Source organism: Zootoca vivipara, chromosome Z2, assembly GCF_965207765.1.
Source record: "Zootoca vivipara chromosome Z2, rZooViv2.hap1.1, whole genome shotgun sequence".
Classification (NCBI taxonomy): Eukaryota; Metazoa; Chordata; class Lepidosauria; order Squamata; family Lacertidae; genus Zootoca; species Zootoca vivipara.
This window is the reverse complement of record NC_142585.1, coordinates 4622501-4648613: the sequence shown is the minus strand read 5'-3', so window position 1 is coordinate 4648613 and position 26113 is coordinate 4622501. Positions and strand designations below refer to the sequence as shown.

The 26113-nt window shown below is 47.2% G+C and overlaps 2 protein-coding genes across 13 annotated transcripts in view; one reads left to right on the top strand and one right to left on the bottom strand.

The window, feature by feature from the left end:
• MOSPD1 (motile sperm domain containing 1) overlaps window positions 1-10100 on the top strand; it is a 30367-nt gene extending 20267 nt beyond the window's left edge. Inside the window, exons 5-7 of one of the 3 annotated variants that reach the window (XM_088665206.1) lie at window positions 4593-4754; window positions 5577-5653; window positions 9609-10100. In XM_088665206.1, the coding sequence (XP_088521332.1) occupies window positions 4593-4754; window positions 5577-5653; window positions 9609-9632 (263 nt within the window). In that variant the 3' untranslated portion in view covers window positions 9633-10100. The remainder of the gene's footprint in view (window positions 1-4592; window positions 4755-5576; window positions 5654-9608) is intronic. The other 2 variants (XM_060270374.2, XM_060270375.2) reach the window with 2 other exon arrangements.
• Window positions 1-26113, bottom strand: part of PABIR2 (PABIR family member 2) — a 54524-nt gene that overhangs the window by 9600 nt on the left and 18811 nt on the right. For 4 of the 10 annotated variants that reach the window (XR_009557013.2, XR_015948750.1, XR_015948752.1 and 1 more), the window contains 3 exons: window positions 21198-21294; window positions 17352-17895; window positions 16083-16518 (listed from right to left, as the gene is read on the bottom strand). Coding sequence is in view for 4 of the 10 variants with exons in the window: in XM_060270372.2 (XP_060126355.1) it covers window positions 17742-17895; window positions 21198-21294 (251 nt within the window). In the remaining 6 variants the exon portion in view is untranslated. Of the gene's footprint in view, window positions 1-16082; window positions 17896-21197; window positions 21295-26113 lie in introns of those variants that run through there. The other 6 variants (XR_015948749.1, XR_015948753.1, XM_060270370.2 and 3 more) reach the window with 4 other exon arrangements.

The window sequence follows — 26113 nt, the reverse complement described above, 5'->3', positions numbered from 1 at the left end:
GGGAGGTAGAAGAATGGCTTAGGAAACAATTTTTAGATTTGTATTAATATGATTGCGTTCAGATAAGTGTTTGGATGGAGGGCCGCCTTCCCCCTCTCTTGGCTCAGAAGCACCTGGTGGCAGGGGGTGCTCTGGGGAGGAGAGGGGGGGGTGGAGGGAAGCCCAGACACAAAAGTGGAACCTTTGAAGTGCTGCGCCTCGCAGGTTCCTCTTGTGGCAGGAGGGGACTTGTGGGGGGGGCAGCATGAAGAAGGAGGAGGATTAAGTTAGTATTATAAGGATAAGATTTGGAACTGGATTAGAAAACACGCCATAAATAATTAGAGTAGTCAGGAAAACCAGGAAGAGGAGATCTGAGGAAGTCATAATTACAATGTGATGAATATAAGAATGGGGAATTTTTTTTAAATTTTTGTTTGTTTGTTTTTCTCTTTTTTTTTCGTTTGTATTTTTTATGGGTACTGTGTTTAAAGGAGCAGCTGTGGGGAAACCTGCCCCCAGAACCCCTCCGTCCTTGTCCTCTCAGTGGCAGGGGGGGGACGAGGGGGAGGGAGGAGGGGGGAGGTCAAACCCAGTCTTATAATGGACCCCTTTGATTCTCAACACCAGCGGGTGCCACAGGTGGCAGAGGTGGACTCGTGGGTGGGGGGTATTTGAAGGGACAGAAAATATACTGTATGTCTTGTTTGTTTTGTTTGTATAATAATCTAATAAAAAATTATTTTAAAAAAAAAAAAAACTTGATCAGGATCCGGGAAGGCGATGAATGGAAAACCACGATGTTCACGCCTCTGGGCTCTTTTGAATATCTGGTGATGCCCTTCGGGTTGCAAGGGGGCTCAGCATGCTTCCAGGCCTTCATGCACCACGTCCTGGGGTCCCTCCTCTTCAGGAAATGCTTGGTCTTCCTGGATGACATCCTTATCTATTCCGATGACCCAGTGCAGCATGTGAAAGATGTCAGGGAGGTGTTGCAGCGCCTGAAGGAGAACCACCTGTATGTGAAGCTGGAGAAGTGCAAGTTTCACACCAAGGAGGTGGACTTCCTGGGCTACAAGCTGTCAGACAAGGGGCTGGCGATGGACAAGGACAAGGTGCAGGCCATCCTGGACTGGCACAGCCCCAGGACGCGCAAAGATGCCCAACGCCTACTAGGCTTCGCCAACTTCTACAGGAAGTTCATCAAGAACTTCTCTCGCGTTATGGCTCCCATCACTGACTGCCTGAGAGGCAAGCAGAAGTTCAGGTGGACACCAGAGGCGCAAGCAGCGTTCGAAAGCCTCAAGAGGGTGTTCGCCTCAGACCAGAACCTGTTCCACGTGGTTCAGGACGCGCCCCTACGCGTGGAGACAGATGCTTCTGATAAAGCTGTGGGCGCCATTTTGTTGCAACTGGACGCCAACAGAGAGTGGAGACCCTGTGCCTTCTTCTCCAGGAAGTTGACCCAGCCAGAGCGAAACTACACGGTGTTTGATCGGGAACTTCTTGCGATCCACGCTGCGTTCCAGCACTGGAGACACTTCCTGGTGGGCGCCAAGCACCCCATCCAGGTGTGCACAGACCACAAGAACCTGGAGTTCTGGAGAACTGCCAGGGTGCTCAACCAGCGGCAGATACGGTGGGCAGAGTTCTTCTCGAACTTCAACTTCTCCATACACTACATCCCGGGAGAGCAGAATGTCAGGGCGGATGCCCTCTCCCGCAAGCCAGAGTACATGGAGGAGGAGGCGCCACCGGCACCCAGGCACATTTTCCCCCCGTCAGCATGGTCCTGCGGAGCAGCAGTGGTGAGCGAGGCAGAACTCACAGCACTGACGGCAGCGGATGATTTTGCCAACCGCATCTTCAGAGAACTGAGAGGGGGGGGGAGCAGGCAAAAGACTTTGCAGAACGCAGGGGGCTGCTTTTCTACAAGGGTGCACTGTACCTGCCCACCACCCAGCTTAGACGTACGGTCCTCAAGCAGCTGCACGACAACCCAACGGCGGGTCATTTTGGGAGGGACAAAACCGCTCACCTAGTCATGAGACACTTCTGGTGGCCAGGGGTGCGGGAAGATGTTTGAGACTATGTACGGGGCTGTGACACCTGCCAGCGGGCAAAGGTGGTCAGAGCAGCGCCACCGGGATTGCTGGAGCCCTTAGCCACGCCACACAGGCCGTGGGAAGTGGTGTCCATGGACTTCATCACAGATCTGCCTTCTTCCAGGGGCAAGACCGCAGTGTTGGTGGTGGTGGACCTCATGTCCAAAATGTGCCACTTTATACCGTGTGCCAGGGCGGTCTCTGCAGAAGAGACAGCCAAACTGTTTGTGGATCACGTATTCAGACTGCATGGATTACCTTTAAGGGTTATTTCGGATCGTGGCCGCCAATTTGTTTCCAGGTTCTGGCGGCGGCTCATGAACCTCCTGCAGGTGGAGGTCAGCTTGTCGACGGCTAGACACCCGCAGACCAATGGACAGGCGGAGAGGGTCAACGCCATTCTGCAGCAGTACCTGAGATGCTACGTCAGCCAGCGGCAAACGGACTGGGTGGATCGCCTGCCACTGGCAGAATTTGCCTACAACAATGCGGTGCACGTCTCCACAGGGGTGTCGCCCTTTAAGGCCAATTACGGGCGCGACCTCAGATCTTTCCCAGAGAGGGAGGGGGAGGAGGAGGAGGAGGGCCCACAGGCTGAGGATTGGGCAGAGGAACTGGAGACGGTGCACCAGCAGCTCAGAGAACACTTGGAGAGAGCCAAGGAAGCGTACAAGAAGGGGGCAGATCGCCACAGGCGACCGGGGGAGGTCATTAGGGTGGGGGACAAAGTTTGGTTGTCCTCGGAGGGCCTTCCCATCAGAGGGAGGTGCAAAAAGCTGGCGCCCAGAAGGTTGGGCCCCTTCACGGTCACGCAACAGGTCAACCCGCTGGCATACAGGCTGGCACTGCCAGAGGACATGAGGGTGCACCCAGTGTTTCATAGATCGCTGCTGTCGCCGTACAGGGAAAGCAGCAGGCTCCGAGGCAGCGAACAAACCCCTGAGGGAGGGGGGGAGAGAGAAGGCAGGGAGCAACTCAATGAGGCCACGGCCATCCTGGACTCAAGGAGGGGGGTGGGGGGCCTGGAGTACCTCATGGCATGGGAGGATGCTCCACCGTCCCAGAATGAATGGGTCCCAGCCACTCAGATACAAGAGGAATTCCTGGTAGAAGAATTTCACGCCCTCTTTCCCTATAGACCCAAGCCCTGGCACATGGAAAGGGAGGGGGAGGGGGAGGAAGCACGGGAGAGCAGTTCACCATGGCGCTGGGAAGCGGAGTTTGAGGAACCAGAGGATGAGGTATGGGTGTCACCGAGATCCACCCAGTCAGAGGAAGGAGCAGATTGGCAGAACATTTTTACCCCTACCAGCTCTGACGCCACGGACTTTTTGGGATTCCCGTCCTCCCAGGCGGAAGGGGGGGGCTCGCAGGACTGGGGGGAGGTGTTCACACCAACGGGCTCGGAAAGCACTGAGTTCTTAGGCTTCCAGTCGTCACCGACACCTGGGGGGGACCTGGGGAGGGGTGAAGGAGAGCTTGGGAGGGGGGTGGATGTGAGGGACAGGGGATATCGCGAAGTCCCTCCCCTCCTGAGTTCAAGCCCATCCCCGAGCACAGGGGAAAGCAGAGAGAGTTCCGATTCCAATGGGGAAGCAGGAAGTCGTGTCCGAGGCTCAGGCAAGGTAGAGGAGCCAGGGTCCCAGGTGGGACAGGAAGGGGCGAATAAGGGGGGGAGACCCATCCCCCCAACTCCGGAATTACGCAGAAAGAGGAGGGGAAAGAGGATGGGTCTGCCAAAGCTTTTGTGTTGGAGAAAGACGCGCCAAAAGCCATTCGGAGGTTCTGGAACCGACTGACCACATCACTCCGTGTAAATAGCAATGACTTCAGCACTGTAAATACGCAGCACCAATAAAAGAATAAAATGCAGAGCTGCGTAGCGTCGTTACTCTGAAGTAGCCCACTCCGGCCACTGTGACACGTATGGTTTTCTTTCACAGCTGCCAAGTACCCCGTTGTCCTCGGAAACCCCCATTTTTTACTTACCTTTTCCCGGCGGTCCCCCGTATCACTTTGTCTCCCGTTTTTCTTCGTTATTTTCTCCTGCCAGCGGCCATTTTTTTCCTTTCCGATTTGCCCTTCTATGGACACCAAAAATGGCCGGCGGCGGCTTCAAAAGTCGCATCTATGCATGTCCAGAAGTGCGTAGACGCGACTTCCGGTGTCGGCGGTGGCCATTTTGGTGCCCATAGAAGGGCAAAACGACACCGGAAGTTGCGTCGATGCACTTCCTAACATGCGTAGAAGCGACTTTCGAAGCGGGCGGCGGCCATTTTGGTGCCCATAGAAGGGCAAAGCGACACCGGAAGTTACGTCAACGCAACTTCCGGTGTCACACAGCTGCCGGTCCCGTAAGGTAAGTTCTTTTGATGTATTTACTTTGCAATGTAATAAAGATTAAAAATTTTTTTTCTTATTTACTAAATTCAATAAGGGGGGGGAGGGAAGGGAAGGGAAGGAATTCTGCCCCTTTCCATAGTGTCAAATGCCTTTTCCTTTTTCCAGAAAACAGAATCGCCTCATCGGGGCCAAGTTTGCTCACCGTGTTCCTCGGAATCGTCTGCATTGCGGCTCTCATGCTTCCCACGCTGGGAGAAGGGGGTTCCCTCGTGCCCCTCCACCTCCACTTAAGTGTGAATCAAAAGTTAGTAGCGGCTTATGTATTAGGTACGCATTTTTTTTTGGTCATCGTTTTGTTTTGGGATTTGGGGCTGGCCGAGTGGGAAAACGAAACATTGTAAAGGAAATGCCTGCCAAGTTCCAGCCGGAGAAATAAGCGACCGGCTGGAAGTAGCAGGCTGGAAGTAGCGCTGCCGCCATTTTTGGAACTGGGCGGAGCATGCTCAGAAGCGACTTTGAATGCTGCTTTGCCCACTTCCAAAATGGCCGCCGCGCCAGAAGTTGCACTGCAGCCATTGTGGAACTGGGCAGAGCAGCATCAAAAGTCGCTTCTGAGCATGCTCCGCCCAGTTCCAAAATGGCCGCCGCGCCAGAATAAACCGGGGGGAAACAAAAAAAAATCCGTTTTTTCAGCTAGGAACAGCTGGAAAAACGGGAATTTCCCGGGGAATACGGGAGACTTGGCAGCTATGCCTGGCAGCATTTTGTCAAGGGTGCGAGCTAGACTGGAGAGGGCCGAATTCATGCCTCCTCTACAATATTCTGTTCGGTTTGTGTCCCATGCATTTGGCAGGGGGTTGGACTGGATAGCCCTTGTGGTGTCTTCCAACTTGGCAGCTATGGTAAAGAAATGTTTTTTTTTAAAAAACAAACCTATAGTCGAGTCCCTGCTTGAGGCCCATTTCAGCAAATTGCAACCAGGGTGGATAAAGATCAATGTTGTTATTTAAAAGAATGTTTTTTAAAATCGGATTTTGTTTTAAAATTTAAAAATCGGATTTTGGAAATGAAATGCTTTTGGAGGCAGAATTTTTCTATCGTTTCAGTTTAGGTTAAATTATACTTAAGTTACATTGTTTTCTGCTCCAGAGAAGCGGACACGGAGCAATGGATTCAAACTACAAGAAAGAAGCTTCCACCTAAACATTAGGAAGAACGTCCTGACAGTAAGAGCTGTTCGACAGTGGGATTTGCTGCCAAGGAGTGTGGTGGAGTCTCCTTCTTGGGAGGTCTTTAAGCGGAGGCTTGACAGGCAGATGTCAAGAATGCTTTGATGGTGTTTCCTGCTTGGCAGGGGGTCAGACTGGATGGCCCTTGTGGTCTCTTCCAACTCTAGGATTCTATGATTCTACTCCAAAGCAGGTTTCCTCAACCTCGGCCCTCCATATGTTTTGAGACTATAATTGGAGGGCCAAGGTTGAGGAAGCCTGGTCCAAAGGCTATTCATCAGGAAATAATTCATCTCCCAAAAAGAAAACAATGCCCGACCTGAAGAATATGGAGCAAATGATTCAGCAGGGGAAACACAGCCCCGAACAAGTAAGGAGGTAGCACAAGAATACTTGGCTAGTTTAGATGTATTCAAGTCTCCAGGGCCAGATGAACTACATCCAAGAGTATTAAAAGAACTGGCAGATGTGATTTCAGAACCACTGGCAATAATCTTTGAGAATTCCTGGAGAACCGGCGAAGTCCCGGCAGACTGGAGGAGGGCAAATGTTGTCCCTATTTTCAAAAAGGGGGAAAGAGAGGACCTAAACAATGACCGCCCAGTCAGCCCGACATCAATACCAGGAAAGATTGTAGAGCAGACCATTAAGCAAATGGTCTGTGAGCACCTAGAAAGGAACGCTGTGATCACTAAAAGTCAGCATGGGTTTCTGAAAAATAAGTAATGTCAGACTAAGCTGATCTCATTTTTTGACAGAATTACAAGCCTGGTAGATGAAGGGAATGCTGTGGATATAGCCTATCTTGATTTCAGCAAGGTCTTTGACAAGGTGCCCCATGATATTCTTGTAAAGAAGCTGGTAAAATGCGGGCTAGACAATGCTACCATTCAGTTGATTTGTAACTGGCTGACTGACCGAACCCAAAGGGTGCTCATCAATGGCTCCTCTTCATCCTGGAGGATAGTGACTAGTGGGGTGCCACAGGGTTCTGTCTTGGGCCCAGTCTTATTCAACATCTTTATCAATGACTTGGATGATGGGCTTGTGGGCATCCTGAGCAAGTTTGCAGGTGACACCAAATTTAATACCCCAGAGGACAGGATCACATTTCAAAATGACCTCAACAGATTAGAGAACTGGGCCAAAGCAAACAAGATGAATTTTAACAGAGAGAAATGTAAAGTACTACACGTGGGCAAAAAAAAATGAAAGGCACAAATACAGGATGGGTGACACCTGGCTTGAGAGCAGTACATGTGAAAAGGATCTAGGAGTCTTGGTAGACCACAAACTTGACATGAGTCAACAGTGTGATGCAGCAACTTTAAAAGCCAATGCAATTCTGGGCTGCATCAATAGGAGTATAGCATCTAGATCAAGGGAAGTAATAGTACCACTGTATTCTGCTCTGGTCAGACCTCACCTGGAGTACTGTGTCCAGTTCTGGGCACCACAGTTCAAGAAGGATACTGACAAGCTGGAACGTGTCCAGAAGAGGGCAACAAAAATGGTCAGAGGCCTGGAAACGATGCCTTATGAGGAACGGCTTAGGGAGCTGGGTATGTTTAGCCTGGAGAAGAGAAGGTTCAGGGGTGATATGATAGCCATGTTCAAATATATTAAAGGATGTCATATAGAGGAGGGTGAAAGGTTGTTTTCTGCTGCTCCAGAGAATCGGACACGGAGCAATGGATTCAAACTTAAAGAAAGAAGATTCCACCTCAACATTAGGAAGAACTTCCTGACAGTAAGAGCTGTTCGGCAGTGGGATTTGCTGCCAAGAAGTGTGGTGGAGTCTCCTTCTTTGGAGGTCTTTAAGCAGAGGCTTGACAGCCATATGTCAAGAATGCTTTGATGGTGTTTCCTGCTGGGCAGGGGGTTGGACTGGATGGCCCTTGTGGTCTCTTCCAACTCTAGGATTCTATGATTCTAATTGTATATCCACCTAAACATTAGGAAGAACTTCCTGACAGTAAGAGCTGTTCGATAGTGGGATGTGCTGCCAAGGAGTGTGGTGGAGCGAGTCTCCTTCTTTGGAGGTCTTTAAGCGGAGGCTTGACAGCCATCTGTCAGGAATGCTTTGATGGTGTTTCCTGCTTGGCAGGGGGTTGGACTGGATGGCCCTTGTGGTCTCTTCCAACTCTAGGATTCTATGATTTTTTTTTAAAGTTTTCCATTGCGCTGAAACTCAGTCTTAAGTTTAAATTTTTTTTAACAATTGTTTAAATTGTTATGAATGAAATGATTCTTTTTTGCCTTCTCACGTACAGCAGAAAAGCTGTCCAAATGGAAACAGTTCACTTATGAAACATCATCATCATTTCATCGTTATCTGTCTAATGTATCTCTCATAGTAGAACCAAATCACAGTCATTTTTGATAGAACTGCAAAAACTACTCTGAAAATTTAACCTTAAGAGGATGCCAGCGAGACCGAACCTTTCTGTAAGGGAAAAAATACGATTCAAATCAAGTCTCGCTAACTAGTGATTGAAATCCTTCTTGAAATCGCTTGGAATCCAGTCCACCCTGATTGCAACCGAAAGCAAAGATGAGCTCCCTGACCTTTCGGTGTTTGTACAAACCGTGTTTCACAAATATTCACAAACATCCATGTGGCTCCCAGTGAACGAGTTTTCCTGTGTGCTCCACACCTAAGAAACCTCTCGCTGCGGGTTATTATTATTATTATTATTATTATTATTATTATTAAAATAAACTTTATTATTTGACTCAATCATTACAATAAAAATAAATTTACAGCCGTAACTTTGTACAGTTGTCTTATTCAATTCCTTCAGCGACCTCCCCCCCCATATTCCCCCCCTTCCCTTAACTACGACTTCTCAACCAAATCTGAACTTATCCTATTTATTCCAAGTAAACCCTACATAAAGGTAAAGGGTCAAGGGACCCCTGACTATTAGGTCCAGTCGTGACCGACTCTGGGGTTGCGGCGCTCATCTCGCATTATTGGCCGAGGGAGCCGGCATATAGCTTCCAGGTCATGTGGCCAGCATGACAAAAGCCGCTTCTGGCGAACCAGAGCAGCACATGGAAATGCCGTTTACCTTCCCCTATTTATCTACTTGCATTTTGACGTGCTTTCGAACTGCTAGGTTGGCAGGAGCTGGGACCGAGCAACAGGAGCTCACCCCGTCACAGGGATTTGAACCGCTGACCTGATCAGCAAGCCCTAGGCTCTGTGGTTTAACCCACAGCGCCACCTGGGTCCCTTTTAAATACCTTAATCTAATAATTACAATAATTTCAAAGAATTTATTAACGTTTTTCAGCTTCCCTGTTTTGCTTATTTCATTACATAGCTTCAAAATTAAACATGAGGAAGAACTTCCTGACAGTAAGAGCTGTTCGACAGTGGGATTTGCTGCCAAGGAGTGTGGTGGAGTCTCCTTCTTTGGAGGTCTTTAAGCAGAGGCTTGACAGCCATATGTCAAGAATGCTTTGATGGTGTTTCCTGCTTGGCAGGGGGTTGGACTGGATGGCCCTTGTGGTCTCTTCCAACTCTATGATTCTTTGATTCTTTGAGTTTACTATTTTAATATAGAACCTTTTAAATATTGGAGATAAGATTTGGCTTCTCTAACTTATTTTGTAAATAATTTGTGAATGGTTTCCAGTTCTTTTGTGATTCTTCATTTTTTATACTGTTAATTTCATCGTTTTTTTCCACCAGATTATAATAATTAAATAATTCTCTCGCTACTCTTCTTTGCTCGGGGCGCTTGTAGCCTTCCAATTTTTTGCAATTAAAATTCTCGCGGCAGCTACAGCGTAAATTTATACAGCATCTGCCCCTGGGTTTGATGTCGTCCGGTAGCATTCCTAAGAGAAATAATTTGCTAAATGAATATTTCAAGGTTTTCTTTCATTCTTTATAGATCATTTGTTTGGGAAATAACTGGACTCTGTCTTCTGATTCTTGCAGGTCTCGTCACGATGGTCATATTAAGAACATGAGCAATAACACAATTGGATGCCCATCTTTTTTTTCTTTTTTTTTACCGCATTTTAAATCTGCCTCCTGAACGTGGGCCTCTTGACTCCTGTTTGGGTGCAAAAATCATCTGGTGATTTGCATCACTCTCTCTTTTTTTGGAAAGGAAAGTTTTAACTCTGTTTTCACCGGAAAGACTCGCCGCTCGGAAGCGCTTTTCGACCGACAGCTAGGAAACGGTTGAAGGAAAAGGGAATTGGGAGAAACTTTTCTACCTTCATCTAGCCGTGCAAAAATCTCCTTTGTGCTTTCTTTTTAAAATTGCATGTTTTTAAAATTCACGCAGACTTCAGTGTTTGACCGCCATAGGAGCGCCAGCAGTTCTGTCTGCAAATGTTCCATTGGCCTGTAAATATTGCAAATTTAAATACAGAGGAAAACGCCAGGATGGCAGAATACAAAGCCACTCGCCCAATGGTAGAAGCTACCGTATTTTTCTGTCTATTTTTGGAGGCGCCAGTTTAAGAAAACAGGGTGGGGGTGGCCCGGGGGCCGGATGCGGCCCAATCGCCTTCTCCATCCGGCCCACAGACGGTCCAGGAATGGGCGTGTTTTGACATGGGTTGAATATGTCCTTTTATCGAAAATGCATCTCTGGGTTATTTGTGGGGCCTGCCTGGTGTTTTGACATGAGTCGAATGTGTCCTTTTATCGAAAATGCATCTCTGGGTTATTTGTGGGGCATAGGAATTGGTTTATTCCCCAAAAAAAGAAATTTAGTCCGGCCCCCCACAAGGTCCTAGCGACAGTGGACCGGCCCCCCTGCTGAAAAATTTTGCTGACCCCTGGACTTTACAAAAGGGGAAAAAACAGGACAGGCTTTTGCAACCATACAACTATGTTGGATGAATTCTCGGCTGCCGAATCTGCAACACAGATTTATTTCTTAAAACTTAATACATTGCAGCGGAACCTCGGTTTACGGACTTTCGGTTTACGAACGCCGCGGACCCATCTGGAACGGATTAATTCGCTTTCCATTACTTTCCATGGGAAAGTTCGCTTCAGTTTATGAACGCTTCAGTTCAGGTATCCCCAAACTGCGGCCTACAACTCCCATGATCCCTAGCTAACAGGACCAGTGCTCGGGGGATGATGGGAATTGTAGTCCAAAACATCTGGAGGGCCAAAGTTTGGGGATGCCTGCTTCAGTTGATGAGCAGACTTCCGGAACCAATTACTGTGGTGCCTCGCTTAACGAATGCCCTGCTTAACGAAATCTCCGCTTAACGAAATGATTTTTCGAGTGGAGGTTGCCTCGCGAGACGAATTCGTTTTGTGATGAATTCATCTAGCGAATCACGGTTTCCCATAGGAATGCATGGAAATTCAATTAATGCGTTCCTATGGGCAAAAAAAAAATTTCAATGCATTCCTATGGGATTCACCAGACAAATTTTTTGTTATGAGAAAAGACCCATGGAACGAATTAAATTAAATTAAATTCGTCTAGCGAGGCACCACTGTACACCCATGCTTCATGTTGAGTACTCCGCGGACCGCCTGGAACGGATTAATCCCCTTTCCATTACTTTCAATGGGAAAGTTGGCTTCATTTGATGAACGCTTCAGTTGATGAACAGACTTCCGGAACCAATTGTGTTCATAAACCGAGGTACCACTGTACAGTGAGCGGCACCGCCAATTCGTTCCAGAGGTCCGGCCGGATCCTGAGGTTTGCGCAACAGGAGGTGCCTGTTCTGTGCATGCGCGTGGCGCGGCAGAGCGCTTCCGCGCACGCGGCAAAACCCAGTAAAACACTTCCAGGTCTGCTGTTTACGTATCCCGAAGTTTACGTAGCCAGAGGGTTAGGCAAGCAGAGGTTCTACTGCAGGCATCCCCAAACTTCGACCCTCCAGATGTTTTGGACTACAATTCCCATCATCCCTGACCACTGGTCCTGTCAGCTAGGGATCATGGGAGTTGTAGGCCAAAACATCTGGAGGGCCACAGTTTGGGGGTGCCTGTACCACTGTATCCAACTTCAGGGCCCTCCAGCTGTTTTGGGACTACAACTCCCATCATCCCTGTTGGCTAGGGACGATGGGAACTGTAATCCCCAAAGAGCTGGAGGGCCGAGTTGAGCCCCCACTGCTCCAGATCAGACGTGGCCCAACTTGGCCCTCCAGATGTTTTGGGACTACAAAGCCCATCCTCCCTAGCTAAAAGGACCAGTGGCCAGGGATGATTTATTGACAGAATTACAAGCCTGGTAGATGAAAGGAATGCTGTGGATGTAGCCTATCTTGATTTCAGCAAGGCCTTTGACAAGGTGCCCCATGATATTCTTGTAAAGAAGCTGGTAAAATGCAGGCTAGACAATGCTACCATTCAGTGGATTTGTAACTGGCTGACTGACCGAACCCAAAGGGTGCTTGCTCATCAATGGCTTCTCCTCATCCTGGAGAGTAGTGACTAGTGGGAAGAACCACAGGGTTCTGTCTTGGGCCCAATCTTATTCAACTTCTTTATCAATGACTTGGATGATGGGCTTGAGGACATCCTGAGCAAGTTTGCAGATGACACCAAATTGGGAGGGGTGGCTAACACCCCAGAGGACAGGATCACACTTCAAAATGACCTTAGCAGATTAGACAACTGGGCCGAAGCAAACAAGATAAATTTTAACAGGGAGAAATGTAAAGTACTACACTTGGGAGAAAAAAATGAAAGGCACGAATACAGGATGGGTGACGCCTGGCTTGAGAGCAGTACATGTGAAAAGGATCTAGGAGTCTTGGTAGACCACAAACTTGACATGAGTCAGCAGTGTGATGCAGCAGCTCAAAAAGCCAATGCAATTCTGGGCTGCATCAATAGGAGTATAGCATCTAGATCAAGGGAAGTAATAGTACCACTGTATTCTGCTCTGGTAAGACCTCACCTGGAGTACCTGGGGTGATATGATAGCCATGTTCAAATATATCAAAGGATGTCATATAGAGGAGGGTGAAAGGTTGTTTTCTGCTGCTCCAGAGAAGCGGACACGGAGCAATAGTTTCAAACTACAAGAAATAAGCTTCCACCTTAACATTAGGAAGAACTTCCTGACAGTAAGAGCTGTTCAACAGTGGGATTTGCTGCCAAGGAGTGTGGTGGAGTCTCCTCCTTTGGAGGTCTTTAAGCAGAGGCTTGACAGCCATCTGTCAGGAATGCTTTGAAGGTGTTTCCTGCTTGGCAGGGGGTTGGACTAGATGGCCCTTGTGGTCTCTTCGAACTCTATGATTCTATTATGTTTACTGTAATCGCAGGAGGGCCAAGTTTGGCCATGCCTGTAGTAGGGGATAGCTCCTTCCATTTCCCAGGACCACTACATCTTGTAACTTGCTTTCCCAATGAAGAAGAGGTTTTGCCAACGGCAAGGTATTCATTGATTCCATCGCTACTATATTCACAAGCGTAGGTGCCAGTGGGGAGACTTATAAAGTGTGGGGAAACACGCTGAAAACATGCTTTTGAAAGCTTAACAACTTTGGGGGTGAAATTGTAAAAAAAAAGAAGCTCAACAACAAAAATTCCTTATTTTTTATTTTTAAAAAATGCTGACAGTAAGAGCTGTTCGACAGTGGAATTTGCTGCCAAGGAGTGTGGTGGAGTTCTCCTTCTTTGGAGGTTTTTAAGCAGAGGCTTGACAGGCATATGTCAATAATGCTTTGATGGTGTTTCCTGCTTGTCAGGGGGTTGGACTGGATGGCCCTTGTGGTCTCTTCCAACTCTATGATTCTATGATTTTTATCCACTCTGATCCAGGGACATAGTTGTGAAACCTTTGGCAATGCTCGACACAGCTGCCTTTGGACTAGAATGTCACTTCAATCGAAAACCATCTTTAGAAATATTTTCTCTCCGGACGTATTGTATTTTAAAAATCTGATTTCAATCCAAAAAACCCCATTTTTCTGGGGTTTTTTTAATATTAAAAAATCATTGATTTTTACCCACCCTGTCATGTGGTCATGCAGTGCTTTCAAACACTCTGAACCTACCTGGGAATGTGCCACATAAGCCTCAAGTGTTCCTATTTTAAAGAACAAGGAACTGAGGCTAAGCGAGAATGATCTACACCAGGCCCTCCAGATGTTTTGGACTACAATTCCCATCATCCCTGACCGCTGGTCCTGTTAGCTAGGGATCATGGGAATTGTAGGCCAAAACATTTGGAGGGCCGGAGTTTGGGGGTGCCTGCTTTGGATAAATCAGGCATAGGCAAACTCTGGCCCTCCAGATATTTGGGACTACAATTCCCATCATCCCTGACCACTGGTCCTGTGAGCTAGGGGTGATGGGAATTGTAATCCCAAAAGAGCTGGAGGGCCAAGTGTGGCCACGCCTGATCTAAAACAGTGGTGGCCAAACTCAAATGCCCATTGTCCCTGACCGCTGGTCCTGTGAGCTAGGGACGATGGGAGTTGTAGTCCCAAAAGAGCTGGAAAGGAGCAAACCAGGGATATTCTAGGGCAGGCACCCCCAAACTGCGGCCCTCCAGATGTTTTGGCCTACAACTCCCATGATCCCTAGCTAAGAGGACCAGTGGTCAGGGATGATGGGAATTGTAGTCCAAAACATCTGGAGGGTCGCAATTTGGGGGTGCCTGATTCAGAAAGACATGGTTCAAATGTAAAAATTTGGCTGTGTCTAGAACAGACATCCCCAAACTGCGGCCCTCCAGATGTTTTGGCCTACAACTCCCATGATCCCTAGCTAACAGGACCAGCGGTCAGGGATGATGGGAATTGTAGTCCAAAACATCTGGAGGGCCGAACTTTGGGGATGCCTGATTTAGAGAGACATGGTTCAAATGTAAAAATTTGGCTGTGTCTAGAACAGGCATCCCCAAACTGCGGCCCTCCAGATGTTTTGGCCTACAACTCCCATGATCCCCAGCTAACAGGACCAGCGGTCAGGGATGATGGGAATTGTAGTCCAAAACATCTGGAGGGCCGCAGTTTGGGGGTGCCTGCGTCCAGCACAGCCTTTCCTAATTGAGGTTTGAAAACTTCACTGCTACGGTTCCGGAGTTCCAGTACCATGTCAAACGAGCCATTCAGTGCACAGATGTATTTCAAAATTATTATTACTTCTAATGAAATAATAATAAAATGTTTAAAAAAATGTAAATGGTTAATATATAATACAGATTTCCTAAGCTGTAGGTAACATGCGGTGTAATAAATTTTAAGACCAGCAAAAGAGAAAAAGAAAACCGATAATCCATAAAATAGATAGTTCTTGAATATCATCTTTGAGCAATACTGTTTCATGATCCTATTTTAAATTAAAATTGGGTCAAAATTTAAGGAGGGATAGTTCCCTTTAACTGTTATCCGTTATCAGTTATCCGTTATCAATAACTTATCCGTTATCAATAACTTCATCATTGTTATTGATGTCACGACGTGTCTTAGTCTTGACGCGTAGTAACGGAATTTAGCTACATTCTTAGTGCGCTCTGGATTAAAATCTGCTAGCAGGGATCTAGTAAGCGTTTCTGTTGAGCGGCCTGGTAAGTTTTTTCACGAGGGATCAATTATCTCCTTCCTCATGTCTCAATACGGTGTAATAGGTATTGTACTGCTGGGACTATAGGAAACTCATTGGTAGCAAATCCCACTGCCGAACAGCTCTTACTGTCAGGAAGTTCTTCCTAATGTTGAGGTGGAATCTATTGTACTGCTGGGACAATAGGAAACCCTCTGGATACCGAGTCAGCCCTTCGTTGAGCTTAGTGTTGCCAACACTGACTGGCAGCTGTTCTCGTGGGTTTCACGCGTGTTTCTTTCCCCCTGGAGATGTCAGGGAAAGCTTAATAATTATAAATAAAATTAGAATCATAGAATCCTAGAGTTGGAAGAGACCCCAAGGGCCATCCAGTCCAACCCCCTGCCAAGCAGGAAACACTATCCAAGCATTCTTGACATATGGCTGCCAAGCCTCTGCTTAAAGACCTCCAAAGAAGGAGACTCCACCACACTCCTTGGTAGCAAATCCCACTGCCGAACAGCTCTTACTGTCAGGAGGTTCTTCCTAATGTTTAGGTGGAATCTTCTTTCTTGTAGTTTGAATCCATTGCTCCGTGTCCGCTTCTCTGGAGCAGCAGAAAACAACCTTTCACCCTTCTCTATATGACATCCTTTTATATATTTGAACATGGCTATCATATCACCCCTTAACCTTCTCTTCTCCAGGCTAAACATACCCATTTTAATTTTTTTAAAAAAAATGAATTTGTTGGATTTAAATCAGATTTTTTTTAATTTAGCGGCAGTTGAGACGCCAGCCAAAACAGAACAGTGTGCGTGGTCCAGTAGCCCCTTAAGAGACCAGCTATGTTTGCTCTGGGTCGAAGCTTTCGCGTGCATGTGGATAAAATCGTAATTAAAAATAATAATAAAGATACCACTGCGCGACATTTTACAATATGAACATTTATTGGAGGCGAGGAAACTTAACTCTCTCCCAGGCGAAAACTGGAATACAGGTCACAAGATAAGATAAGATCAGATATCTTTATTGTCATTGTCCCCTTGCGGGAACAACGAAATTGCTACATCCACTCAGATGGATGTAGAGGCCTAACTCTGCGTCCAAACCAATGCTTTCCAAAGGAAAATTCCAGGCAGGGGGAAGCCAAATGTCCTTTTTTTTCCTCCCCTTTTTCTGAGCCAAATAAGGACAAATTCTGCGCTTCAAATTCCGCGCTCTTTTTCGGAAGGGAGGAAATCGAAAGTTTCCCAAATCTGAACGGCGACAAACATTGGGAACCAGAATCGCACGGATCCAGCGGACGCGACGTCGCCTGTCGATGCAGATCAGCCAGCGCTCGCCGGACACGGGGAAAGGGCTTCAGTCATAAAAAAATACTCTTAATAAATTCACCAGACTATTATTATTATTATTATTATTATTATTATTATTATTATTATTATTTTACAGAATTATAAATAATAAATAGCGGGACACAGTAGATTACAAATCGGTGGCTTCTTTTTTAAAAAAAAGAAAAAAGAAATTTAACCCGATTGGATCTTGTGAGAAGGAATAAATCGGGCTTCTTCAACCTCGGCCCTCCAGATGTTTTTGGCCGAGAACTCCCATGATCCCTAGCTAACAGGACCAGTGGTTGGGGACGATGCGCTTTGTAGTCTCCAAACATCTGGAGGGCCAAGGTTGAGGAAGTAGCCTGGAATAGATCGTTTCTTGCACCCCAAACTGAACGACATTTGCCATGGTTTACACCGCCATTCCCCCATCTCAAGAAAAGGGCCAGGCATCCCCAAACTTCGGCCCTCCAGATGTTTTGGACTACAATTCCCATCTTCCCCGACCACTGGTCCTGTTAGCTAGGGATCATGGGAGTTGTAGGCCAAAACATCTGGAGGGCCGCAGTTTGGGGATGCCTGAAATAGGCAAACTACAGCCCTCCAGACGTTTATCCCTAGCTAACAGGGCCAGTGGTCAGCGGCGATGGGAATTGTAGTCCCAAACACCTGGAGAGCTGGAGTTTGCCCGTACCTGCTCCATCTGGTGCCCTCCAGATATTTGGGACTACAATTCCCATCATCCCTAACCACTGGTCCTGTTAGCTAGGGACGAAGGGCCTTGCAGTCAGCTGGAGGGCCGAGTTTGCCTAGGCCTGACCTAGAGTAAACTCATTGATTCCAACTCCATTCTTACCTTCGAAACAAGGGGATCGCGGCGGTGGCCGGTTTCCCGGCGACATTTTTAATGTCAATGTAAGTTGGGTGCTTTTCCGGGAATTCGGAGGAAATGCGGCTGTCGTCTTTTTGAAACTCCCCGATCCGAGGACACGCTGGCAAAAGGATTTGTCGTCAAAAGGAAAACCCAGCAGACGTTGGCCAAAGGACGAAAAGGGAAACCCATTAAAAGGAGGCTTAAAAACGCCGGGCGACATTGCCGAGGGGTAAGGTTGACGTCGTGGGTGTTTCGCACACGGCGCTCCTGATCCGGATGCCCTCGTGGATTTCATGCCGATGGTTTCTCCGTAGGCGGGCATAATAGCAAAAGGGCTGCAGGAGCAGACATCCAGGCCGGCGACAGGGCGAGTCACTTGGGGGAAAGTCCGTCCATCGAGGGGAATGGGGAAGCGGGTTTGGACTGTGTGGCCGCTGGTTCTGCTGGGGCGCAAGCGGCAGCGCCTTTGGCCAGGGAGTCAGAGTTGGTGCCGCTGGAGCTGCCGTCGAGGGCGTCTGAGAGCAGGCTGCGGACACGAGGGGAAACCGCATGTTTCAGTGAGGGCACATAAAATAAAAAACACAAAATGTTCCAGTAGCACAGGCATCTCCAGTTTTGGACTACAATTCCCATCACCCCCGACCGCTGGTCCTGTTAGCTAGGGATCATGGGAGTTGCAGGCCAAAACATCTGGAGGGTCGCAGTTTGGGGATGCCTGCGGTAGCATCTTAGAAACAGGCATAGGCAAACTCCGAGGTTTGGGACTACAATTCCCATCAGCCCTGACCACTGGTCCTGTTAGCTAGGGATCATGGGAGTTGTAGGCCAAAAATCTGGGGGGCCGCAGTTTGGGGATGCCTGTGGTAGCATCTTAGAACCAGGCATAGGCAAACTCCTAGGTTTGGGACTACAATTCCCATCAGCCCTGACCACTGGTCCTGTTAGATAGGGGTGATTGTTGTCGTTCCAAAACGGCAGCAAGGGCCAAGTTATGTATCTGCACACTTCTTCAGGTCACATTGGGTTCAAATCAAGTTGGTAGAAATCGCGGTTCAAATCGCTCATCAGTAAGGTTTGATTTAAAATCTCTTTCAACCTTACTAGCATCCAAGAAAGAAGATTCCACCTCAACATTAGGAAGAACTTCCTGACAGTAAGAGCTGTTCAACAGTGGGATTTGCTGCCAAGGAGTGTGGTGGAGTCTCCTTCTTTGGAGGTCTTTAAGCAGAGGCTTGACAGGCATATGTCAAGAATGCTTTGATGGCTTTTCCTGCTTGGCAGGGGGTTGGACTGGATGGCCCTTGGGGTCTCTTCCAACTCTAGGATTCTACAATCCTCTTCATATTCTCAAGGAGAGGAAGGAAGGTCTCCTTTTCAGAAGAATAAAATTCCTTTTTTTTAAGAAAGATCCTTTGACAACCTGAGGAAGCTTTCCTTTTTTTGAAGAAAAACTTTCTCTCTTTCTCTCTTTTCTTTCTTTCTTTTTTACAGAAAGGTTCAGCCTTGTCGGCATCATCTGAAGATTGACAATCAGCGGAAAGTTTCATTTTTTGGAATCGTCCATTTTCAGAGTAGCTTTTACAGCAGACATCCCCAGACTTTGGCCCTCCAGATGTTTTGGACTACAATTCCCATCATCCCTGACCACTGGTCCTCTTAGCTAGGAATCATGGTAGTTGTAAGGCAAAACATCTGGAGGGCCGCAATTTGGGGGATGCCTGTTTTATAGTTACAGATGAGGGAGCGTTTGTGGCAGGGTGGATTTGATTAAAGTTCAAATCGATTTAAATCCTTAGTCAGACTTTATTTCAATAACTCGGGCATGTCCAACAGGTAGACCGTGATCTACTGGTAGATCACTGGACGTCTGTGGTAGATCACTGGTAGATCACTGGCTCACCAACTTTGGCTCCCCTAAAAAAAGCTCAGCAAATTTGACTTGAACCCCTAAAAACAGGCCTGCCTTCTCCCAAAAAGCTCAGCAATTTTGACCTGAACCCCTAAATAAAACAGGTCTTCCTTCTCCCAAAAAGAAGCTCAGTAATTTTGACCTGAACCCCTTAAAAACCAGGCCTTCTCCCAAAAAGCTCAGCAATTTTGACCTAACCCCTTAAAAATCAGGCCTTCTCCCCAAAAGAAGCTCAGCAATTTTGACCTGAACCCCTGAAAAAGAGGCCTTCATTCTCCCAAAAAGAAGCTCAGCAATTTTGACCTGAACCCCTGAAAAAAACAGGCCTTCCTTCTCCCAAAAAGAAGCTCAGCAATTTTGACCTGAACCCCTGAAAAAAAACAGGCCTTCCTTCTCCCAAAAAAAGCTCAGCAATTTTGAACTGAACCCCTAAATAAAACAGGCCTTCCTTCTCCCCAAAAAAGCTCAGCAATTTTGACCTGAACCCCTAAAAAAACAGGCCTTCCTTCTCCCAAAAAGAAGCTCAGCAATTTCGACCTGAACCCCCCAAAATGGGGTAGATCCTTGCCAGTTTTTAAGCCTTTGAGTAGATCACAGTCTCTTGGGAATTGGCCACCCCTGCAGTAACTCATCAGTAAAGGCTTGATTTATCCTCTTAATACTGACAGCCAGAGAAAGCTTTCCGTTCGGGAATCGTCAATTTTCAGAGTAGTTTTTACTGTTTTATATCAAAAACGAGTGGGTTTTTTTAGCGCCCATAAAAAACTTCCTTATTTCCTGATGAATATTGCCCTCCAGTTGTTTTGGGGACTACAACTCCCATCAGCCCTAGCAAACAGGAGCAGTTGTCAGGGATGATGGGAGTTGTAGTCTAAAAAAAAAATCAAAAAACTGGAGTTTGCCTATGCGTGGAGATTTTTTAAAAAATAAATCATTGCTTTTAAAAATTATTATTAAAAATAAACTTTTATTATACAGTGGTACCTCTACTTACGAATTTAATGCGTTCTGAACACACATTTGTAAGTCGAAAAAAATTGTAAGTCAAATCCCATAGGAATGCATGGGGAGAAAAAATTTGTAAGTCGAAGCAACCCTATCTAAAAATTCGTAAGCAGAAAAAATCCTATCTAAACCGCATCCAAGATGGCGGACGGAGCTCCTTTCGTAAGTAGAAACATTCGTAGGTCGAGTTATTCGTAAGTAGAGGTACCATTGTATATCACAATGATTACCATTCGTCACAATCAATAAAAACAAAAATTACAGCCGTAACCGTGTTGCAGTTGTCTTATTTCCTTCCCTCGACAACCCACTCCCCTCCCCTCCGACTTCTCAACCTAATCTGAACTTATCCCCCTTTTTCTTTTATAATCTACATACCTTACTCTTAACATTTACAATGATTTCCTACCATTCTTCACATCCATCAAAAATCCCTAATTCAATCTATTCTAGGCATCCCCAAACTTCAGCCCTCCAGATGTTTTGGACTACAATTCCCATCTTCCCTGACCACTGGTCCTGTTAGCTAGGGATCATGGGAGTTGTAGTCTCAAAACATCTGGAGGGCCGCAGTTTGGGGGGATGCCGGATCTATTCTTACCATACTACAATTAACACTTTACAGTTATCAAAATAGAACCTTAAAAAATAAAATCATTGATTTTTAATCCACCCAGGGTAGAAACTTTTGGAAGCCTAGAGCAGGCATCCCCAAACTTTGGCCCTCCAGATGTTTTGGACTACAATTCCCATCTTCCCCGACCACTGGTCCTGTTAGCTAGGAATCATGGGAATTGTAGGCCAAAACATCTGGAGGGGTGCAGTTTGGGGATGCCTGCCCGGCCTAGAGCATCAAAAGACATGGCAAACTATTTCTGGAAACATGAGTAATGGATTATGAAGATTAATTTTACCATGAGCCGAGGTCGGAAAGGTGTGTCGCGTCGGGAGAAAGCATGTTGGTGGTTCCTTGGAAAAGTCTCTTGGGCTGGCTTTCGCTCTCCATTTCGCCTAGCAAAATCAAGCAGATTTGTTTCAGATTTCTTTCTTAGCTGAGAGGTGGGAATGGCTGGAATTGCCATGACAATCCTATTGGAAACCTATTGGGATTCATTCAAACGACAAGAAAGAAGATTCCACCTCAACATGAGGAAGAACTTCCTGACAGAGCTGTTCGGCAGTGGGATTTGCTGCCAAGGCATGTGGTGGAGTGAGTCTCCTTCTTTGGAGGTCTTTAAGCAGAGGCTTGACAGGCATATGTCAAGAATGCTTGGGTGGCGTTTCCTGCTCGGCAGGGGGTTGGACTGGATGGCCCTTGTGGTCTCTTCCAACTCTATGATTCTATGATATGATAGCCATGTTCAAATATATAAAAGGATGTCATATAGAGGAGGGTGAAAGGTTGTTTTCTGCTGCTCCAGAGAAGCGGAAACGGAGCAATGGCTTCAAACTGCAAGAAAGAAGACTCCACCTCAACATTAGGAAGAACTTCCTGACAGTAGGAGCTGTTCGGCAGTGGGATTTGCTGCCAAGGCGTGTGGTGGAGACTCCTTCTTGGGAGGTCTTTAAGCAGAGGCTTCACAGGCAGATGTCAAGAATGCTTTGATGGTGTTTCCTGCTTGGCAGGGGGTTGGACTGGATGGCCCTTGTGGTCTCTTCCAACTCTAGGATTCTATGACAGCCATATGTCAGGAATGCTTTGATGGTGTTTCCTGCTTGGCAGTGGGTTGGACTGGATGGCCCTTATGGTCTCTTCCAACTCTATGATTCTATGACAGCCATTTGTCAGGAATGCTTTGATGGTGTTTCCTGCTCGGCAGGGGGTTGGACTGGATGACACTTGGGGTCTCTTCCAACTCTCGGATTCTATGATTCATAGATTTGCTTCCTTGGCACCTCCATGCCTTCATGTCAATATTGACTCCGGTCCGTTTTTGCGAGTCACCTCTTTTAGTTTCTTAGTATTACATATAACAGGCACGTCCAACAGATACCGGTAGATCACTGGACATCTGGGGTAGATCACTGGCTCCCCCCCCCAAAGAAGCTCAACAACTTTTGCTCCCCTAGAAAAAGCTCAGCATATGTGCCCTGCACCCCAAAAAACAGGGCCGCCCTCAGTCCTTAAAAAAAGCCCAAGAACAACTTTGGCCAGAAACCCCAAAAACCAGGGGCTTTCTTTCCTAAAGGAAAAAAAAAGCACAACAACTTTGACAGTTGGAAGAGACCACAAGGGCCATCCAGTCCAACCCTCTGCTTAAAAGACCTCCAAAGAAGGAGACTCCACCACACTCCTTGGCAGCAAATCCCACTGTCGAACAGCTCTTACTGTCAAAAGGGGTAGATCACTGCCAGTTTTTATCTCTGTGAGTAGATCGCCGTGTCTTGGGAGCTGGCCACCCCTGACATATAAGCAGGCCCGGTGCATCCATTTAGGCGGACTAGGCCATTGCCTAGGACGCCAAAAGGGAGGGGGCGCTGCCGAGCCTGCCCCGCAATACCCCCGCTGCTGGGGAGCTCTTGGCGTCCCCTCCACAGGCGGGAGAAGTGCGAGCCAAAAGGAGAGCTCAGCGCCCTCCCGCCTACGGAGGGGACGCCGAGAGCTCCCGAGTGGCGGTAGTGGCGGCAAGTGCCCGCAGCCGAAGCCTTCAGCTATGGGCGCTGCCGCCGCCGCTCGCTCGCTCCAACTCAAAGCGTCCCCTCCACAGGTGGGAGGGCGCTGAGCTCCCCTCTTGGCCCACGCTCCTCCCGCCGATGGAGGGGACGCAGGGGCATCAGCGGTGTGCGTGCGTGCGTCATAACGCATGCGCGCCAGAAGGTGTTTTGCTTAGGGCGCAAAAAGCCCTAGCACTGCGCCTGCATACAAGATCACACATGTCAGGATTATAACAGGTAGTTTTGGTCCGATCTCCCCTTAGAAGGCAAGTCCTTTGGGTTTGATGTTTAAAAAGAGGAATGAATATGTCTAGAAGTAGGAATTTGGTAAAGTTTAGGTCAGGCATCCCCAAACTGCGGCCCTCCAGATGTTTTGGCCTACAACTCCCATGATCCCTAGCTAAGAGGACCAGTGGTCAGGGATGATGGGAATTGTAGTCCAAAACATCTGGAGGGCAGAAGTTTGGGGATGCCTGGTTTAGGTGCAATTGACTGAGTGGCAGGATCCCACAATTCATTTTTTCAATTTATAAATGCTTGGAGAGAAGTTCCATAGAAGTTTGTTATATTTCATAGAATCATAGAATCGTAGAGTTGGAAGAGACCCCAAGGGCCATCCAGTCCAACCCCCTGCCGAGCAGGAAACACCATCAAAGCATTCCTGACATATGCCTGTCAAGCCTCTGCTTAAAGACCTCCAAAGAAGGAGACCCCACCACACTCCTTGGCAGCAAATCCCACTGCTGAACAGCTCTTACTGTCAGAAAGTTCTTTCTAATGTTTATTTCAATTGCTGGCGCCCTAAGTCAGAATGGTGTTACTGCCTCTTTAAAGAACAGAGCCTCTCCTGGTATAAAAGGCCACAACTAGCTACCCTGTTCCTCCTAAAATAAGACATACCCATAAAATAAGCCGTAGCGGGATTTCTAAGCATTTGCTCAATATAAGCCATGCCCCGAAAATAAGACATAGTGATAGGCGCAGTTCTGGAGGGCCCCAAGGAAGAGGCAAGGCAGAATCCGGGACCGGCAGTCGTGTGACGCCGGAAGTTGCGTCGACGCAACTTCCGGTGTCGCTTTGCCCTTCTATGGGCACCAAAAATGGCTGCCGCTGGCTTCAAAAGTCGCATCTCCGCATGACCGGAAGTGCGTCGACGCAACTTCCGGTTTCGCTCCGCCCATCTATGGGCACAAAAAATGGCCGTCGCTGACACCAGAAGTCGCATCTATGAACTTCCGGACATGCGTAGATGCGACTTTTGAAGCCGGCGGCGGCCATTTTTGGTGCCCATAGAAGGGCAAATCGGAAAGGGAAAAAATGGCCGCCGGCAGGAGAAAATAACGGAGAAAAACGGGAGACGAAGTGATACGGGGGACCTCTGGGAAAAGGTAAGTAAAAACGGGGGTTTCCCGGGGAAAACGGGGTACTTGGCAGCTATGCAAGGCTGGACGCGTAATAAAAAAAATAAGACATCCCCTGAAAATAAGCCACTGTGGGGGGGTTTTCGGTGTCTTATTTTCGGAGAAACACGGGACATTCGGCAGCAGTCAGAATGATGTTGGTTTGAAAACTGATCGTTAGAGGGCTGGGGAATATGTTATCTTGCAATAACAGAATTTCTTTCTCATTAAATATCTTTGTAGAAGATATAACTTTAGCCATTTGGGGGGGGGATTCCCAGACTGCTCACGTTGATTTAGTCTTTGTTAAAGTTTGCAACGGAGAGTTTGGCTCTTTCGGATATTCTTTAAACGATAAGATATTAAAAACCCATCATCCATTCATTTCATTTTAATTAATTTTACTCTCCCATCATCCATTAATTTCTAATCTTTTTCCCTCTGAGGAAGAGAGCTCCAATGAAACAAGAAAATAGCCAGCCCCTCGTTGGGTGAATTGATTTAGTTTGTTTTATAAGCATTTATAAGTTTCTTCGTTGGACTTTGCTTTGGGAGTATTATACCTGATAAATATTTTGGAATAGTCCTCACTAGTTATAAGTTAGTACACTATATCTCGTATCAAGGAGATTGTCACTCTGGTTTATCTTAGTATTTGGGCATCTTCATTTCCCAACAATTGACGGGTGGCAGAACAAAGATGGTGGACTATGGCAGTGGGGGGCTAAACTCCGCCCAGTTCCAAAATGGCCGCCGCGCCAGAATAAACCGGGGGGAAACAAAAACAATCCATTTTTTCAGCTAGGGACAGCTGGGAAAATGGGGATTTCCTGGGGAAAACGGGAGACTTGGCAGCTATGTAAAACAGGCACCCCCAAACTTTGGCCCTTCAGCTGTTTGGGGACTACAATTCCCATCATCCCTTACCACTGGGCCTGTGAGCTAGGGACGATGGGAGTTCTTGTCCCAAAACAGCTGGAGGGGGCCAAGTTTGGCCATGCCTGAACTATGCAGAATTGGCCACGCTGACCAGTAGAATCTGGAACCAAGACAACCAAAAATGTTTAGGAACACCTCGGTTTACGAATTTTCGGTTTACGGTCCCCGCGGACCCATCTGGAACGGATTAATTCGCTTTCCATTACTTTCAATGAGAAAGTTCGCTTCATAGAATCATAGAGTTGGAAGAGACCACAAGGGCCATCCAGTCCAGCCCCCTGCCAAGCAGGAAACACCATCAAAGCATTCCTGACATATGCCTGTCAAGCCTCTGCTTAAAAGACCTCCAAAGAAGGAGACTCCGCCACATTCCTTGGCAGCAAATCCCACTGTCGAACAGCTCTTACTGTCAGGAAGTTCTTCCTAATGTTGAGGTGGAATCTTCTTTCTTGTCATTTGAATCCATTGCTCCGTGTCCGCTTCTCTGGAGCAGCAGAAAACAACCTTTCACCCTCCTCTATATGACATCCTTTTATATATTTGAACCATGACTATCATATCACCCCTTAACCTTCTCTTCTCCAGGCTAAATATACCCAGCTCCCTAAGCCGTTCCTCATAAGGCATTCAGTTTATGAACACTTCAGTTTATGAACAGACTTCCCAAACCAATTACACCCATGCTTCGGGTTGAGTACTCCGCGGACCCGTCTGGAACGGATTAATCCGCTTTCCATTACTTTCAATGGGAAAGTTCGCTTCAGTTTATGAATGCTTGAGTTTAAATACTCTGCGGACCGTCTGGAACGGATTAATCCACTTTCCATTACTTTCAA